The sequence below is a fragment of the Emys orbicularis genome, chromosome 9 (assembly GCF_028017835.1).
Source record: "Emys orbicularis isolate rEmyOrb1 chromosome 9, rEmyOrb1.hap1, whole genome shotgun sequence".
Taxonomy (NCBI): domain Eukaryota; kingdom Metazoa; phylum Chordata; order Testudines; family Emydidae; genus Emys; species Emys orbicularis.
In genome coordinates this window covers 18,920,635-18,938,532 of record NC_088691.1, presented here as the reverse complement: position 1 = coordinate 18,938,532, position 17,898 = coordinate 18,920,635, and the positions used below count along the sequence as shown (strand labels likewise).

The following is a 17,898-nucleotide window of genomic DNA, read 5'->3' as shown; positions in this document are numbered from 1 at the left end:
GATCCTCCTGTTTACTTTTGTCTGGGTACCCTGAAGAAAAACCCAGCAGACACTAGTATAGCTGTAAACTAGTTGCTTCTGATTGACCGGGAGTTTACAGGTAGTTAAAACTCAAGCCAGTTAATGGTTGCAGGATTCTTTTGCCAGATCTTACTAGAATGTATGTGTATATGTGTGTACAGCACATGCAGTGCAGTATAAATATACATATACAAGCTCTAGAATAACTCCCTGGTGTAGTCCCTGGACTCAAGATCTACCCATAAGGTTAGTTATTATTTCCACCATGGCCTTCTGGTCTGTGCAGTACTTTGCAATTGGGTCATGTCCGTAGCTCACTCACCCTCCAAGTCCAAGCAGCCAGACTATGGGATCTGCAACCGAAGAGTTGACCAGCCTTTTGTTGTTGTTGTTCTACAGACAGATTTATTAACACGGCCTAAGACTAATATAAAGATTCAGAGCAATTGTGCACACATTTCGTTTGTAACCTGGAAGTTCAGAGGTCAAAATCTTAGCAGGCATGGATGCAAAAGAATGCCTCAAAAGTGCAACATTCGGCCTATTACATGTAAAGCACCATGTGCGAAAGAATAGGCTGGGTCTGACCCTCTTGCACATCCCTGCTTATCCAGGGAATACTTCCCAGCAGCCAGCACATAAAGTGACATTCTGTTTGGGTGGCTCTGCCTTATCAGAACTTGCTAATTAAGGGCCAGCTGCTGCTGTCATTGAAGTCAATGCCAAAATTCTTACTGATTTCAGTGAGAGCAGAACTGGATCCTGTATCTGTTCCCTAAGTGTACAGTAAGGTTGGACAAACAAAACAGAGAATATTCAGCAGCAAAAGGATTTTAGTTTAAAACAAATCAAGCCAACATTATTCCCTTAAGTCTCCTACTATATTATGCCAACATGTCACATCTGGGAGACAGGCTCAGGAATGTCTTGGGATTGCAGGCAGTGATCTAGTGGAGGTTATGCCCACGAGGGACTTGTTCTCCAGGCTGAGGATGCCGATTTAAAACACTGCTGTAAACAGGCAATCGAAAAAGGACTGAAATGAGAAGTGTGACCACTTTGTCTCAGATAATGATACTTTGTTAGAAGCCACTGAGGATGGAAGGAGCAGAGAGGGGTTCACAAAGAGTAATAGCAACCAAATAAAACGTAGAGACTAGGAAGAGCCGTAACAGCGGAGGGTTAACCCCCTTTTGCTTCTCTCTTTGGAACTATTCGTCTAGCTGTTCCAAGTCCCTGAAGGGAGTGAAGGGGAAGACACACAAATGATAATTGCTAGGTGCACGTATTTCTTCACTTGTAGTCCGTGATTCAAACACGTATTTGAAAGTGTGCATTGACGCCTCTGAGATCCATCTGCAACGATTGCCAGCTCACTGCTCCTGATTTCAATCCTCTCTTTCCCTACTTGTTTTGACACCATTTAGTAGGCAACTGGTAAAAGCAGGTGTCACTGGCCATGCCTTGCAGTAATTGAGCGCTAAGCATGAGTGGCTATGAATGTGGGCCCCACTGGCTTGGAGACAGCTGCACCTGGCACACAGATGCTAATGCAGGCATTTTTAATCCTTTGGGAAAATGTCAGGTGCAAAGCCACCATGCTCCAAAAGTAAAAAAGGTCATTTTTCATTAAAGCAACTTTAACACTAATATATTATGTTACCCACAATTTCCTTAGTCACGGTCAGATTCTGAAACTTAGTGCTTACTCAGAAGAATAGCTAAGCAGTGATAGTATTTGCAGAATCAGACCGATGACTGACCAGAAGGCACCAATGAAGAGAACATAAGCTTCTTTCCCCCACCCTGCCACACCCTTTTTGAGACTGCAGATATTCCCAAAGATCCACACAACCTGTGCGTTGAGCCAAAACAGGTAGATTTCACCTCCAAGTAGGGTTTTATGCATTTGTGACACAACCCCAGTATGCTGGCTCATCTCTGAACCATTCATAAACAGGGGAAGGTGTAAGCAAGATTCTGCAGGGTTCACCTAGAGAACTATCACTTTAGATCAAGGATGGGCATGAGCAATGAGATGTTTTAAAGATACTTGAAGATCTCAAGATGCAGATGCTCTGGTAGAAACCCGAGCGAGATATCAGAACGGTCGTTCTTGAAACACAAAGGTGGTCCTTTCCCTTGTCCTGAAAAATATGGTTTAAAAATGAAGATACTTGCCCAGTCCAAGAGAATAACTAGCTTGAAAGCTGGAGGCTTTGCTTCTGGGCCTTAGTCACTTCCCCCCACCGCCCATCTTTAAGTTACTGAGTGTGAATGAATGATACTCCATTGGGGAAAGATGCAGGCTAGTGGCCTTTTATACAGCTCATAAAGGCTATTCTAGCTTTGCTGTGCATGCCCTGGTGTTTCAAGCAAAGCAACATTTCTTCCTGCCTTCATTGGTAGATTTTATGGAATCTCTCTGGCTTGTCAACCAAGTCGTATGCAAACCCGCTGAGCAACGAAATATATTTATTTACATGCTTCATGTGCAGTATTGAGGAATACTCCTTATGTAGCCAAAACTATGACTCCATATTGGAAGTAACAACTACATAGGCAATTGGATATGATTTAGTATTTCCCTTCTTTAGTGACTGGAATGTATTTGGGGCAGAAATTGGGGGGACGGGCTGATAGGAACTATAATGTTGAGGTGCTCTCATTAGCCTCAAAGAAACCTGAACAACAACAGAATAAATAAATAACTGAGTTCATCTGTGTACAATGAGATTTGGCCAACCAGTAGCCAGTGATGGAAAACAGACACATACGTATTTACAAAAGCAGAAAGACACAACAGGTGATAACGCAACCTTTGCCCGATACTGTGACCAAAACCTGAGAGCACTGTAAGATCCAGCAATTCCTCTGGCTCCCGTGAATGCATGCAGAAGCCTTGTTACATGTAAGGCTTTTTTTTTTTTTCCTTTTCCATTTTCTTAAATAAATAATCTGTACTGTGCTTCTCAAGCTTCCCTGATTTTACAGCTTTCTTGCTCCTGTCCTAGGACCTTTCGGAACCCTGGCGAGCTAACGGCCATTTTCACACCTCATCATTATAGGGGACTGGAACAACATTTGAGATCGGGAAGTTCTTTACTGTATTACGAATTTAAAAATAAAATAGGAAAAGGCAATTAACCAGTCTATTAATACCTGGAATGAAAGTGTCTGAAACACGTACAGTATGTTTATCTTTATATATGCTTTTGGCAGGAGGAACAGCTTATCTCTAATACTCCTTAAAATATACATAAATAATTGCCTAAACCAGGGATGGCTCTCAAAAAACAAGATGGTACCAGAGACTTATCTGATTGCTTACATCTTTTTTGTTCTGCAAAGACAATGCCTATCCTGATGTGCTATTTTTCAATTCTGTAATTCACACACAAGGCCTGTCTTTTCAGAATTGTTTTCCACTTCCAAGTCTGCCTCCAAATCCAGGAGGATATAAAAGCAACTGCTATCTTTCTGCATCCACTGGCTTGAAGCATTTAGTGCCACAGAATCTCCCAAGCGAAGAGCTTTAGGAATGCTACTACTCCCTTAGATAAAGGGACATAAAGTAATTGGTCCCTTTTACAGAGTACTCAGCTGGGCAATTATAGCTTGTGTGCTGGATGCAATCACTGGCAGGAACTGGATTTCTATTGAATCTTGTTGGCATGCTAGGAATCTTTTTAAAAAGTAAAATCTCTGGATTTGGTGCTGCAAAATAAAATAAATATTTTTACAAATAAAATAAAAATTAAGGCCTCTTATTAAAGCAGTTGCATTTAAAAAGCCAGTGTCAACAATATTTCACACACTGGAGCATACACCATTCTGAAGTGTATATCTTTGATTATACCTTTTTAAATTTTTTCTTTGAAGGGTGGAGCTGGGATAAAAAGGCAAAATATTTATAGCTGAAGAAAACAACTAGTGAAAAAACCCAGCAAATCGAATAGCATAACCTCCCAAAAAAGATTTGTTCTGGATATCCAGCAGAAATGCTCCACAGAAAGTGCTTTCCTTTCAAGGGACGGATGTACGCACCTTTGTGGATACAAAGACAAGAAAAAGCTACCCTGGAAATAGAAACTGTCACTTGCCCCTTTACTTCTATGTGGAATTTAAATTCATTTCTTTACGATTGATTCTTTACAAAATAAGGTTGGGCCTTTGTGAGCTTGCATCACTGGATTTTCAAAGAAGCCTAAACTCCCATCTCCTAGATGTCTAACCTGAGTTGACAAAGACAAAAATGATCCCACTACAGAAGAAGAATCTTTACTTATTTGGGCATAAAACAAAAACTTGTTCTGCATCCCAGGAGATGGGGGAAAGTTAATTAGCAGCTGAGTATGGTAAACTAATAAACACTGCCTCAGTCAAGCCCCAAAGAAACTGAGGTGGACAAATAATGAGGGTCAGCCAGTTGGCAATATTAATGAAAGTCACAACCCAAAGATATCACTAAAATCCAAAGCCAAACGAAGGCTCAAGGCCTAATCCAGGAAAGGGCTGAGCACACCCTTAATTCTTACTAATGACAACGAGTTGAGGATGCTTAGCAACTCTCAGGAATGCTCAGCTCCTTGCAGTATCAAAAACTAAATGTGAAGTCACGGTGATCTACAGTCGAGGATTTATTATTATTTTTACAGAGGCAGGCTCCCCACTACCAATAGCCACATCCTACTGTTGTTTCGAAGGGCTTTGATTTTTAAATGTAGTATTAACCCTAAAATCCAGCAGCAAATATTCCATACACATTATTTTGCTGAGTGAAAGCCAACCAGGTCTGTCCATTCACATAATACAAATTGTTAATTAAACTATTCTGCTCCTTTACAAATAAATTTACGAGCCAGTACAATCCTCAGTCATTTCCAGCCATTATTCTCTCCTCGACATACACATACTAGCATTAAGGTGAGTTTGGTGCATGCATTGAGGGGAGAGTTAAAGGCTGACCCAGTTTATGGCCTAAGAGTATTTATGTACTCTAGACTGCATTTACCTTTCCCTCCCTTCACCCAGCACTACAAAACCCTTGTTTAAATACATTTCCTCCACCCTCTTTTGTTGCATTGGCAGGAGAGCTCATGCAGAATAAAATCCTGCAAACTCTTACTTGAGTAGCCCCAACATTTTCAATAGAATTATTCACATGACTAAGGGGCACTCACTGGAGTAACAGTTTAGAGCACTGGGCTGCCTAATTGATTGGGAATTTTACAGACGCTACCTGTCCTTTTTCAGCAGTCATAAGCCAGCCATGGGGATGGGCAAACTCGGTTCACACAATCGCTAGGCTGAATTCTGCCCCTCTATTAAATCTGTGCAAACCCAAATTTAAATAGGGCTGCATTGGCATGGAGGCAGCCGATAGCAGATTTCAGCCTACTGTTGGTTAGGGTCTCATGCTATGAATAGCTGGTGTAATCCCACAGGGCGCTGAGTGCCTCCCGTCTGCAAAGGGGCTGAGCGTCCTCAGCTCCCTTCAGTGGGAGTGCCCGTCTATCGCACTGCTGGGGAAGTTGTGTGCTGAGCACTTTGCAGGAGAGATTCAGCACCTAGCAAGACTGGGCCGCCATTTGCATTACAGCTTTGTAGCAGACGAGCCCTTTCTGAGCAAACTTGCTGACCTTTCTGCTTTTCAGTTTACAAGAACCTCACCAAGGCAAAAGTACCATTGTTAATTGCACAAATCATGCTGCCAAGGACCCGAACTCTGTATGTTCACGGTTGAAAGCATATATCTCATCAGGATGCTCTTCCTGCTCGGCAGGTGATTTATTTTTGGTTGGAAAAGCACTTTCACTTTCATCCTTACCATCTAATGGTACCATGAATGGGCAAATACTAGCAAATGGGTTGTATTCAAAAGACAACTCAGCCTGGAGGAGGTTTCTCAATGCAGGAGGACCCTTCTTCCATTCCAAACCAAACCAAAAAACTCAGAAAAGTGATTGTGAATCTTTAAGAACCAACCAATCATTTAAAAGTGAAATGCACAGGATGGTCACTGGGAGTCTCGCTACTGAGTTTGTTTGACCGTGGAGATGGCTGAGACAACAAGGCGATTTCTGGCCTGGCAGCTCGGTTTTGGGCCCTGTTTCATCTGAGAAATAAATTAAGAAATCAGAGAGCAGGAAGAAGACACGTGATAGGTTTCTAGTCCTCGAAGAGCTGGAAAACAGCTGGCCTCCATCATGACTGTGACTGTTTGTCCTTATGTCTGCCTGTCCTGCAGCACAAGAATTGAGGTTTTACAGAGTTTTGTTCAGTCCCGCTCTGGAGGGAGCTGGCCTGGGGTAAAGCCAGTCCACAATGCTAGCGGCTGCTGTTCTTAATTGCTTCCTTTGCTGCAATGATGAGAGGAGTCAGGCTGGAGAGAGGCTTGGCTAATTTCAAAAATGGATGCTATTAAAAACAAAAACAGAAAGAAAAATTATTCATTATTTTCCATTCAAAGCCCATTTACCCTAACTTTCAAGCAGCTTTTTTGTTGTGCTTGCGCCATACTTAGGCTCTAATTTTAACAAGACGCAATACTCTGTAACTTTTCAAAACACGAAGGACAAATTCATCTCTGGTGCAATTCTAGCGACTCCTGGGATGAATTTGGCCCAATCTTATTGTAGGCCCAGATCCTGCATTCAGAACCTCTGAGGCGCAGGTTCACATCAGTTGCCTTTTGCATGAAGGCAAAATTCTGACTACAGGGTGCTAGGTGACAGAGTGCACATTGGCCTCTCATCTCTGGGGCCAGACTCTCATCTCATTTACACTTGTGTTTCAGATTTGGTTAACTTCAAAGGATTTCCTCCTTAACTGAACCCAGGTAAGTGGAGGAGCATCAGCCCCACCTCACGCCCCCTTTCCCCTGCCCCATTCAAATGTCGTTACCTGGTTCTGAAAAGGAAAATGATACACATTACAGAACAGCTACTGCTAGTGTGAAAAGTGCCAAGCTTGAAGTGTAATGCACTATGAAGATCCGACTACGCCAACTCCCTGTATAGCTAGTGGGGCTCCATATTTGGAGGACACAAATGCCACCACTTACATAGACTTTTCACTTGCAATCACCTCCCACACCTGTGCCCATTTTACCTGTAAAAGCTCCTTGGCAGACCCTCGTCTGTCTACGTCCATTTCCAGACAGCGGTTCAGAAAGTCTCGGAACACAGCAGAGAGTCTCTCAGGATTCTGAAGTTCTGGGGTTCCATTAGTAGCTATCAGATACAAAGCCTAGAGAAACATTAAACCAGAGGGTTTAACCTATTAACCTCAACATCTAATAGGTATTCCTGTTTAAGGCCAGGTCTACACTCGCAACTTTTGCTGGCAAAGCAATGTCCATTACAGGTGTGATTTTTCGGTGACATTTCTATGCTGGCAAAAGCCCTAGTGTAGATACATAAATGGCTTTTGTCCATGTAGCTTATTGCATTTGCTTAATAAGCTAGCCCAACAAAAGCAATTTTTTGCTGGCATAAGTTGTGCCTGCAAGGGGGGCGGGAAGGGGGGTTGCTGGTATAGCTACCCTGGCAAAACATTTAAAGTGTAGACCAGGTCTAAACACATACACCTCTACCTCGATATAACGCTGTCCTCGGGAGCCAAAAAATCTTACCGCGTTATAGGTGAAACCGCGTTATATCGAACTTGCTTTGATCCACCAGCGTGCACAGCCCCGCCCCCCCGGAGCGCAGCTTTACCGCATAATATCCGAATTCGTGTTATATCAGGTTGCGTTATACCGGGGTAGAGGTGTATTTCAAAGAAACAAGGAATAATTCAAGTGCATCTCTGCAGTGCTCACTGTTCCCTTAAACACCGCTTCCATATGACTGAGTGATGCAGTAGATACTTCCATTCATTCTGGACAACTGGTTATCACTGTGATTTTGTATCATAACTCAAGTGCAGTGCACCAGTTCATCAATTCAGAGAGGAAAATAGGGAAATTTAGGACTTGATTTTCAAAATACGCCTACAATTGCATGCCCACTTAACAGGTACACAAAGTAGATGGACAGCTGCATGGTACAAGTTGCTAGAGAGTAAACTGAAGGTTTTGCCAGCTGGACAAGTGACAATGGGGCTCTGATTACTGGGGGGAGGGAGAGGACAGTTTGGACTACTGGCTAAGCACATTAGCTGGATGTTTTTGCAAAAGTATAGGGGCATGTCTACAATACAAAATTAAATTGACTAACTTATGTCGTCATACAGCTGTCACAGTAATGCTATCACTTGTGCATGTCTACACTTTGCTCCTTGTGTCGGCGGTGTGCGTCCTCACCAGGAGCGCTTGCACCGACTGAACTGTCAGTGGAGGGATTGTGGGATGGCTCCTGAAAGCCAGCAACAGTTGATGTAATCAACGCTGTGTCTACATTGACACTGCATAGACCTAACTACATCGACATTGGCTCCACACCTCTCGTGGAGGTGGAGTTATTAAGTCGGTGTAGTGAGCGAGTTACATCAGCGGGAGCAAAATTTTAGTATAGACACTTACAAAGTTAGGTCAACTTAAGATGCCTTGCGTCAACCTAACTCTATAGTGTAGACCAGGACTAAGAAATTAACTAGTTAATGCAGACATTTCAAGTGTAATCTTTGTTTCAGAGTATGCAACCCATTGAGATGAATGAGCTAGTTCACACTTCAAAAATGATTGTTTCAGAAGACTCAGAAAGATAAAACTATATCCGTTATGCTTGTTTCACATTTTCAAGGTCATCTTCTAAACCCAAAGTTGTAGAAACATAATTGGAACAAAATAAAAATAAAGGTGAAAGCTAAGATTCTGAAGCAAGCTAAGAATTCAGTGGCAAGGGTTGAATTCCACAGCAAGTTCCTGATTAAGCATCCACTGGGCCATTTGAGTGCACAAATACTCAGTTTGTGCACACAATCACATCATCAGCAAATATAAGCATGGCACACAATTGCACATGCATTTGTGTCCCTTCATATTTGAAAATACAGTCCTTAATGCTTGTGGATAAGGAGTAGTATATGTTTGTCATGAGTTGAGGACACATCAATGGACCTCCAACAATGTCTTATACTTTCATTCTGCTCTGCAAAACCCAATATGTTTGTTCTGGATATCTAATCAGAACACTGTGACACAATCCTGCGAAGGGAACATACCCAATGAGGCCTGAGTGAAGATCATTAGACACATTTCACTTGTGATAGAGGCCTAGAAAGTTGAAAACCTATAGCACAAGCCTATTATGCCACTACAGGATGTTGTTATGACATGAACACTTTGAATCCTTTCGTAGGTTACAAAAGGGACCTATGGAACCCTACCAACTCTTCGCACTTGGACTTTCAGAATAAGAGGAGGCCTGGAAATCCCTCCCAAAAAAATGTTTCTATTAAAACAGTACCAGTTCTGTCCCATTAGCATTCAGACAGAGAGTCACCAAATCCACGTTTTTTTACCATCTTAAAGATAGAGCAAGACTTTCTAGGCCTAAAAGTTACCCTCTTAGAGCAACTGCCGTACACAAGCAGATATTTGCTTTGATCTTAGAGGGTACCCAGAATTTATTTACACCACTATCCATCCAGAGTAATTTGACTTCGCGGATATCTCTGGATTTACGCTGATATCATTCAAATCTGTGCCACTGTGTCTGAGGACTGCTGAGTTCATAGCTGAATTGATCATTTTCAGCTTTTATCACCTAAATGACTCCATCCAGACTGGAGACATTCAAGAGGTCAGATGACTTTTTGTTTCCAATGGACTTTAAAACTTACTGACCCCCTTCTGTTTGCTGTAGGCTTAGTATCAATATACGAGTTGCATCTGCCCTGTTTTGAATTCCAAGTCAAACAGGAGCTGCAGGTTAAATGCAGTAGCCCTTTTAAAAGCTGACTCACTGTGCTGATTTCATCACAATACATGAGTCATGAGGAATAGTCATCCTTAGCCAGGCATTTCAGGGGAAGTGGGAAAGGAGGGAATTTTATCATTTATGTTTTGCAAAGTAGGGCAGAAAAAAAATGTCCAGTATGTAGGAAGTGAGCACATTTCACATTGGTAGTAATGGAACTGCAAAGGGGCAGTAAGCATTTGGCATAGAGAAAAAAACAGGAAGGATTCAGCAGATAGTTATGGCTGCGATTTGGGAAAGTTAGATACAAACCTTATATGGGTCACATGTCGTGCCCACGTGTGTTAGAATCAATTTATGAGGACTCTCAGGCTGGGAACTGTAGCATCCAAAGCACTCTAGAAATATTTTGCAATTTTTGATGAAAACTAATACAACTATGCAACAGGTGACTCATAGATCAAAAAGAAGAAAAGTGGGTTTTTTTAATTGAGGCTTGGGAGAGCCAACATGGATTTAAAAGTATATTGCATTTTTGTGCACTCAGGCTTGTGTCTCAGGGCCTGAGTGCACGTCTGGCACAGTGAAAATCACTGTGAAAAGAGAGTAACACTATTGCAGGCTGTATTCATGGAACTGGAAGCGAATTAGGATCTCCAGAGGCCAGAAAAGGGCACATGTGGCATAGACTGTCTCTGAACACTTGTAGTTCAAAGTGGAATGCCTTTCCCCTGCGCCTGGGAAATGACACAGGCTTTTGCATCAGGATGGCTATTAACTCTGTCCATGATTAATGACCTTTAAATGCCTTTATTATTTATTTATACATTTATATTGGTGCCAGCAACGAAAGCACCTGGGCACCTTGCATTATTAAAACAATTATTCACAAAATAAAGTATCAACCCTTCAGTTTAAAGCTTTGCAGAACTCCCGGAACACAGACAAACCCTTAAACACAACCATTACAATGACCTATAAATCTGCCAGCAAATTGGCCAAACAGGTCTATGGCTAGAAGCTCCCCAGACCACCCATGGGAGCTGGTTTCAGAGGCATGGACCCGTCACTGAGGATGCCCTGAAGAGTTTACTTCTGGGAATTAGGGTGAGCCAACAGATCATAACTTCAGCAGGGAGAGAGACCACCTCTTTGATTTCACCTGGGTGGGAAGAGGTATAACTGAATTTGAATGCAGTCACAGATGAGAAGCCTAATTAGCTTTGCAATAATTGATTTGCAGCTTCTAATCCGCTCGCTGATATCATATAGTAGGGAGATTGCAGCAGGTCAAAATCAGCTAGATTTCAGAGGACCAGCTGGAGACTTCAGTGACGCTAATTTTCCTTGCCAGAGTTTGGGCCAAATCCTGGGCATGAATGTTTCTGCAAGGGTTCCCTGAGGAAGATGATGGTGTATGGAATCATTCTCCCCACAAAGGAGCAGAGCACATCTGGTTGTGTTCAGAGGCCACTGCTGTAGCACCAGGGCTGCAGTAATAGTGTCTACTGCCCTGCCCTTTTGGAGGTGGGGCTCCCACGTCGTGTAATTATCAATCCACTCGCCATGTCCCTTCCCCCACAGTTCCTCCGTGCAGTGGTGCAGAAAGCACTGGACAGAAGCAGTCTGCAGGTGCAAATTATTGTGTGCAAGTGAAGGAAAGCCCACAGTGCAGCCTTTCCACGCTTAGCACCGCATACCCCCAAACTGTGGCTTTCCAAAAGAATCAAGAACCTTTTGCAAAAGGTTCTGCAACGTCAAGTTTGTTTAAAGCCCTATGGGCGACTTCATCCTTACGGTTCTTTTCCTTAATGGCAATGACCAACACAGTTTCGCCTCCAACATTATTTTTGTTCATCAGAGGCAGCGGTCTGTGTGCTGATGTGTGCAGTCTGGATATCACAGATCAGAACCTATGAGTATGTCTACACTGCAATAAAAGGCCTGCGGCATGGCCAAGGCTGGCCTGGGTCAGCTGATGCTGGCTTGTGGGACCTGAACTCACGGGGCTATGCAATTGCAGTGTAGATATTTGGACTTGGGCTGGAGCCTGGGCTCTGAGTCCCTGTGAGGGGGGAGGGTCTCAAAGCCTGGGCTACAGCCCAAGCCCAGGTGTCTACATTGCAATGTTTGACTCCACTGCTAGGGTTGCCAACCCTCCAGGACTGTCCTGGAGTCTCCAGGAAGTAAAGATTGTCACGTGATGAAACCTCCAGGAATACGTCCAACCAAAATTGGCAGCCCTACCCATTCCCTGAGCCCGAGTCAACTGACCCAGGGCCTGAGACTTGGTGCCGCAGGTTTTTTACTGCAGCATAGACGTATCCCATGAGAGAACCCAGAGGCCATGCTTTGTTCTGATATTCTCTCTACACAAATCTAGAATTATTTATGAAATGTTAATCCATGGTCTGAATTCCTCCTAGTGCCATAGGGAAGGGAGATACAAGCTGTACTTCCTCTGGTAAATGTGGGCTGCGGTACCACTCCAGGAATCCACCCCAGGGAAGGGAGACCAGTGTTTAGCTGGGTGTTCATTCAGTCATAGAATTATGTAAGATTGTCCCTTAATATTCACTCATTTTAATATGCAAATTGATTAACATAGGAAAGGACTAAATTTCTTAGGACAAAAATGTCAACTGTTCCATAGTATAAATGCCCCAATTTTTTACTACCAAATATTTGTGTTAAAACATAACTTTAAAACTGCACTTACTAATAAGTCATTACAGATTTCACTATAAGATAAGACATTTCATTTATTTAACAAATATGCATTTATCTGTATTTGGAAAAATTCTCCTTTCCCCCCCCTGTTCTGTTTGAAATTCTTTTCACAAAACTTCATCAGCTGGAGAAACTTGGACTCAGAAAGATTCTTGTCATCAGAGATACAACAGAAGGAGATTTCAGAAAACAAGCAGACATACTAAGAATTTTTTAGCAGCCCTGAAGGCAAAAATGACACATATTGAGAATAACTCCATGTCACTTATCTTCTGAGGTGCCCTCATTTATGTGCCTATAGCAACAGTGTATACTGGTATACTGCAATGATACTGTTGAAACAATATCGAGCTTGTGTGGTTTGGACAGGATTTTGTATCTAAAAGTGGGAGAGCATAGAAGGACAGTGCTATATGATTCCACTTGCACCTTACCCTGAGAGGATTTTCATTAAGGTACGGGGGTTCTCCTTCCACCATTTCTATTGCCATGATCCCTAAGGACCAGATGTCAACTTTGGGGCCATATGCTTTCCTTGTCACTACTTCCGGTGCCATCCAGTAGGGAGTCCCCACCATTGTGCTCCGTTTGCTCTGCTCAGGTGTGATCTGAGCACAAAACCCAAAATCAGCTGCAGAGAAGGGAAAAAAAATACTGTTAACACCAACTTGGACTATGAAGCAAACAAATACAAATATTCCATTCTCCGCACAAGAATGCATCAAGGTATCTGGCTGGAAACATGGCCATGCTCTTGCTTACGTAACAGGATATAACCAAACAACTATTGAATTTGATTGTTTAAGTTCTTTTAACAAAGTCGGACTCTACAGCTCTTATTTATGTGAGAAACTGCATGTCTTTCAAGCCCTTAGATCAGAACTCTGGGCTCCAAACATAGTCAAATAATTTTGAGTCACCTCAAAATTCTGAGGTTCTGAGATTTCCCTGTGTTGTTAAAATTGTTCTAAAATGAAACATTCCTTGGCTGCAGTGGCCAATGTACTATCACTTCCTTCTGATAACTGGCAGTCAGTTAGCAATTCCATAACAACCACTGGAATAATACCACCTGAACAAGAACACCTACTCAATTTGACAGATCCATCCATCCCGAGAAGAATGTTGTCACTCTTGATGTCTCTATGGATCACTTGGTTTGAATGTAAGAAATCCAGCGCTTGCAGGCACTGATATAAAAAAGGAACATAAAGGTAAAAATTAATGGCCTGATTTCATTATATGGGGGGATAAAAATATCTTTAAAAGATGTAATTTCTAGATGAATTGTGAGTAATGGCAGAATATTGTGCTGTCAAGTGAAATAGCTTGCTGCTTCAACACTATTAGAATAATAACTTTCTAAATGAAGGCACATTAGATTTTGAATTAGAAATGTCAATTATTGTTACAGACTATAGCCTGGAAGCACAGACGGAATGATTGCTGCTACAGTGAATTTTGCCATCTCTATCCCATATGACAAACTATTATTTGCCAGAAAAGAAAAAAAGTTCTTTCAGTATGAACTGGATCACTATTGGCAAAATGCTGCATGACAAAGACTTTGGGGTTACAACTTACAGCAGATTTTTAAATATTTTTTAGTCACGTAATTTCTCATACTTGAACAAATTAGCATTTGTTTTTACTTGCAGTTTTTTACATTCTGTGGCAAGATTATTTCCTTTTAAAGGCCAAGGAATAAGGTGCACTGCTGAATTACCGCAGGTAAACATTCAAAGAAGCAAAGCTAAACACTACCAAATCAATAAAAAGTGCCATCAGAACTGAATTTTATTACAAGGATGACATTTTTCAGCAGAACATAGATCTGATTTCCTTTAAGACGCTCTTCCTTCTCCAATATTAAAAAGACAACTTATCTCAAAATACATCTTTGTTTATCCTTTACATTCTTACCACACCATTACACTACATTACACACTATCCCAGCAAGCACATCCATGCATGGCACCTCTTACCTCCCTACACACAGCTGCTATCTGTCCTTCATCCATACAGGTCTCAGTAACAACGTCCGTTAAAGAGCCTCCTGCCAAGTATTCCATAACTACCCAAAGTTCATCGCCTACTAGGTAGCTGAAACAAGAAAATGAAAACACCACCATCAGTAAGCACAACTATTTACAGAGCTGTTTTGACAAAAAGAAACTCGCAGATGACTTTGCCTATTTGGCATTTTTCATTGATGACCAGATATAATTAACAGTTCACAGTGTTAGAAGAATGTGTGTAGTCCAAATGAAAAGGTAATACGTTATAGGCAATACTTTAACTATACAGCAAGATTTAGATAGCAAAAATGCAGTTTAGAAAATGTAAAGAATATGAAACTAGGCTGTCTCACATTACTTGTTTATATAGAAATATAACCATTAACTCCAAGAGGTATAAGATGCACAGCAGCCAATGGTGTCTGAAGATGGAATTTGATCAACAGTTTGGAAAACCTTGAATAATATAAAGATAGGGAAAGGAAATCCTTCATGTGCTGCCTGCAGAAAACACAATCCAGCTGTAGCTGAATGTTTTTCATGTAGCCTATCAGAAGCAAAGAAGTGACAATACAGCAAGAACATTTTTTTGTGCATTTTTGAAGCATCCATGGATATACAAAAACAATTTTAAAACTGACAAGGCATCCGTTTCTGAAGTGCTTTAAACATGAACATTTAAAAAAAAAAAAAGAAAAAAATCCCAACAGGAATCTAGTCTTCACTGAAATTACATGAATGGTATCCTAGTGGGAAGCACCAGTTGACATAGATTCTATCACTATTTGCCAGTGCCCACTTAATAAAATAGGAAGAATGTGTCCTACTAATAAAACGTGCAGATTTATGTAGTTATTGACATTTTTTTCAGTAAAAGCACGTGCTGGTCAACATTTTCAAAAATTGTGTCTACATAGTTTGTGGGAATCTTTCACATGCACACATGAAGGATAGCTTTCTGTATGCTTGTGTAAATGGATCCTTATGTTCAGTGACCTGCTTTGTGTGCACAAATGGTCATTTGCACACAAAATTTAAAAAAAAATGGTCTGGCTAAATCTTTGACGCACCGTATATAAACAAGCTCTACAATGATAACGACTGGCACAACTTACCTGTCTAAATAGTTAACAATATTAGAGTTCTTATTTTCCCTCATGACCAGGATTTCATTAATAATTAGTTCCTTTTTAGGCTGCTGCTGGAGATTCATTTGCTTTATGGCCACCTACAATGACATTTTGTTAAATACTAAGTTTAATAGCATAAATAAATGAAAAAGAAATAAATGTGTTTGAGACCATATGTTTCAGAGCAGCTGAGAACTATACCAAACTGCCCTTTTATTAGGCATTTGTGCTCAGTAACTTGCATTGCAATACTCTGCTTTATACTTTGAAATCCACACTATTTCACCCACTACTTGGGTGCCAATTACAGAGTACACTGCCTTACATGTCTTATTTTGCAAAGTATATAAAATGGCTTTAAAAATGTCATCTTCTACTTAATATCACTAACATTCTGCAGTCCTAGCTTATTCCAAAATGGTCTCAATTCATTGCATTCATTTTTGCAAGTAATTAGTGATTTTGGTACTTTGAGTAAAATAAAAAAATAAAACCATCTTGCAATAGTATGGCAACAATACAAGTTCAATAACTATTCTCCACAGGGAAGATTATTTATTCCCCTTACATAAATTATATAAAATGCATATATCAATTTCATACAAAAAGTGACATTAAAAGAACATTATTAAGGCAGAAGAGACATACTTAATACTGACATTTCCTAACTTGAGTGCTTGACTTGGCAACCAAAATAATAGTCTTTTAATGAAGTCTTGTGTGCAATTTTCTAGGTTTGTAAAAAATAAAAAAACCTGTAACCCCCACCACCCAGATATTCCATCTCATAGCATCATACTGGCACCAAGGTGGGTCATCAGCAGGATTAGAACCTCTAGATCCACCACGCAGATCTCTGCCACTTGAGCTAATGAAGTAGCTGATAGCAAAATTAGATTGTCATCCTCTACGTGGACCAATGTTAGAAGGGAATGAGATACTTTGCCAGCGGGTTTCACAGATGTTTGTAAATAGCAGAGGAATGGTGAGAGGCAAATCTTGGGTTCCATCCCAGACTGCAGACTCTTCTGCCCATATCTGCCCCAAGTATGACTTCTTTTGCCATGTCCTCTGAACCTGTCCCTACCCCAGGCTTGTCTCTTCTTCCCCACCCTGGTTGCTCATCCCAGTCCCATTCTCTTCACCTACCCAGTCCCAGTCTCCACTCATCAGGCTTCTTATCCCAGTTCCACTCTCCTTGACCAACCTGTCCTAGTCTCCCCATCTAGACTCTCCATTCCACTCCCAGTCTTCACCCTCCCCTGCGCTCCCAGTCTCCTTGCCCAGACATTTCCAGTCTCCCCTAGTTCCTTGTCCCCTGTCTCCTTGCCCAGCCAATCCCAGTTCACCCTAACCTGGCTTCTCATCCAATCTATCTCCTTCCCTCCCACCCCTGGCCTTCCATCACCTTCCCACCTCTCCCTTGCTTATGTTCCCCCTCCCCATTGTCTTCCTCCCTGGGCTCTTCATTTGGTCTCCCCCACCTCCCCAACTCTTTGTCGCACTCTCCTTGCACAGCTGGTCCCAGTTCTCCCCCTGCACACTGGTTTCCAGTCTCAGTCTCCTTGCACAGCCAGTCCATCTTCCCCAACCCAGCTCCCAGACTCACACTCTTTGCCCAGCCAGTCCCAGTTTCCCCCCAACCCCTACTCCCTGTTTCCCCTTTTCCTCCCCATCCACCACCCTCCTTGTCTAAATCTACTCCTAACCCTCATCCCAGGTCTGACTCTTGTCCCCTCCACATTTGAATCAGGCAGCTTCCTTCTCCACACTGCCTGGACCCAGCGGTGGGGGTGCGGGAGTGGTAATCGTCTCCCTGCTTTCATTCCTGGGCCCAGCCCACAGCAGCAACTTCAAGAAAAGTCCTACTCAACCCCCAGCTGGAGCATGCCCAGTGCAGACAGAATTTGGGGGAACTGAACTGCTAAAAATCTAAGACATCTCTACTGAGCACATGTAGTGATTTTTCAAACGCTTATAACGTTGCCAAATTTGAGCAGATTATTAATTGGGATGCAAAGGCACATCCCTGATAGAAAGGCCAAATTTCAAGTCCCCGCTTCAAAGCATGGAGACACTAGAGATTCTCAAAGAAAAGGTTGCCAGAATTTTTAAACATGGACAAAATAATGT

General features: G+C 41.9%; 1 protein-coding gene across 5 annotated transcripts in view; it reads right to left on the bottom strand.

Annotated features, from left to right (window-relative positions):
• Positions 1-6,351: 6,351 nt before the first annotated feature.
• Positions 6,352-17,898, bottom strand: part of PAK3 (p21 (RAC1) activated kinase 3) — a 49,507-nt gene continuing 37,960 nt past the window's right edge. For all 5 annotated transcript variants that reach the window (XM_065410319.1, XM_065410323.1, XM_065410321.1 and 2 more), the window contains 6 exons: positions 15,751-15,863; positions 14,603-14,720; positions 13,708-13,807; positions 13,052-13,248; positions 7,135-7,272; positions 6,352-6,441 (listed from right to left, as the gene is read on the bottom strand). In XM_065410319.1, the coding sequence (XP_065266391.1) occupies positions 6,352-6,441; positions 7,135-7,272; positions 13,052-13,248; positions 13,708-13,807; positions 14,603-14,720; positions 15,751-15,863 (756 nt within the window). The remainder of the gene's footprint in view (positions 6,442-7,134; positions 7,273-13,051; positions 13,249-13,707; positions 13,808-14,602; positions 14,721-15,750; positions 15,864-17,898) is intronic.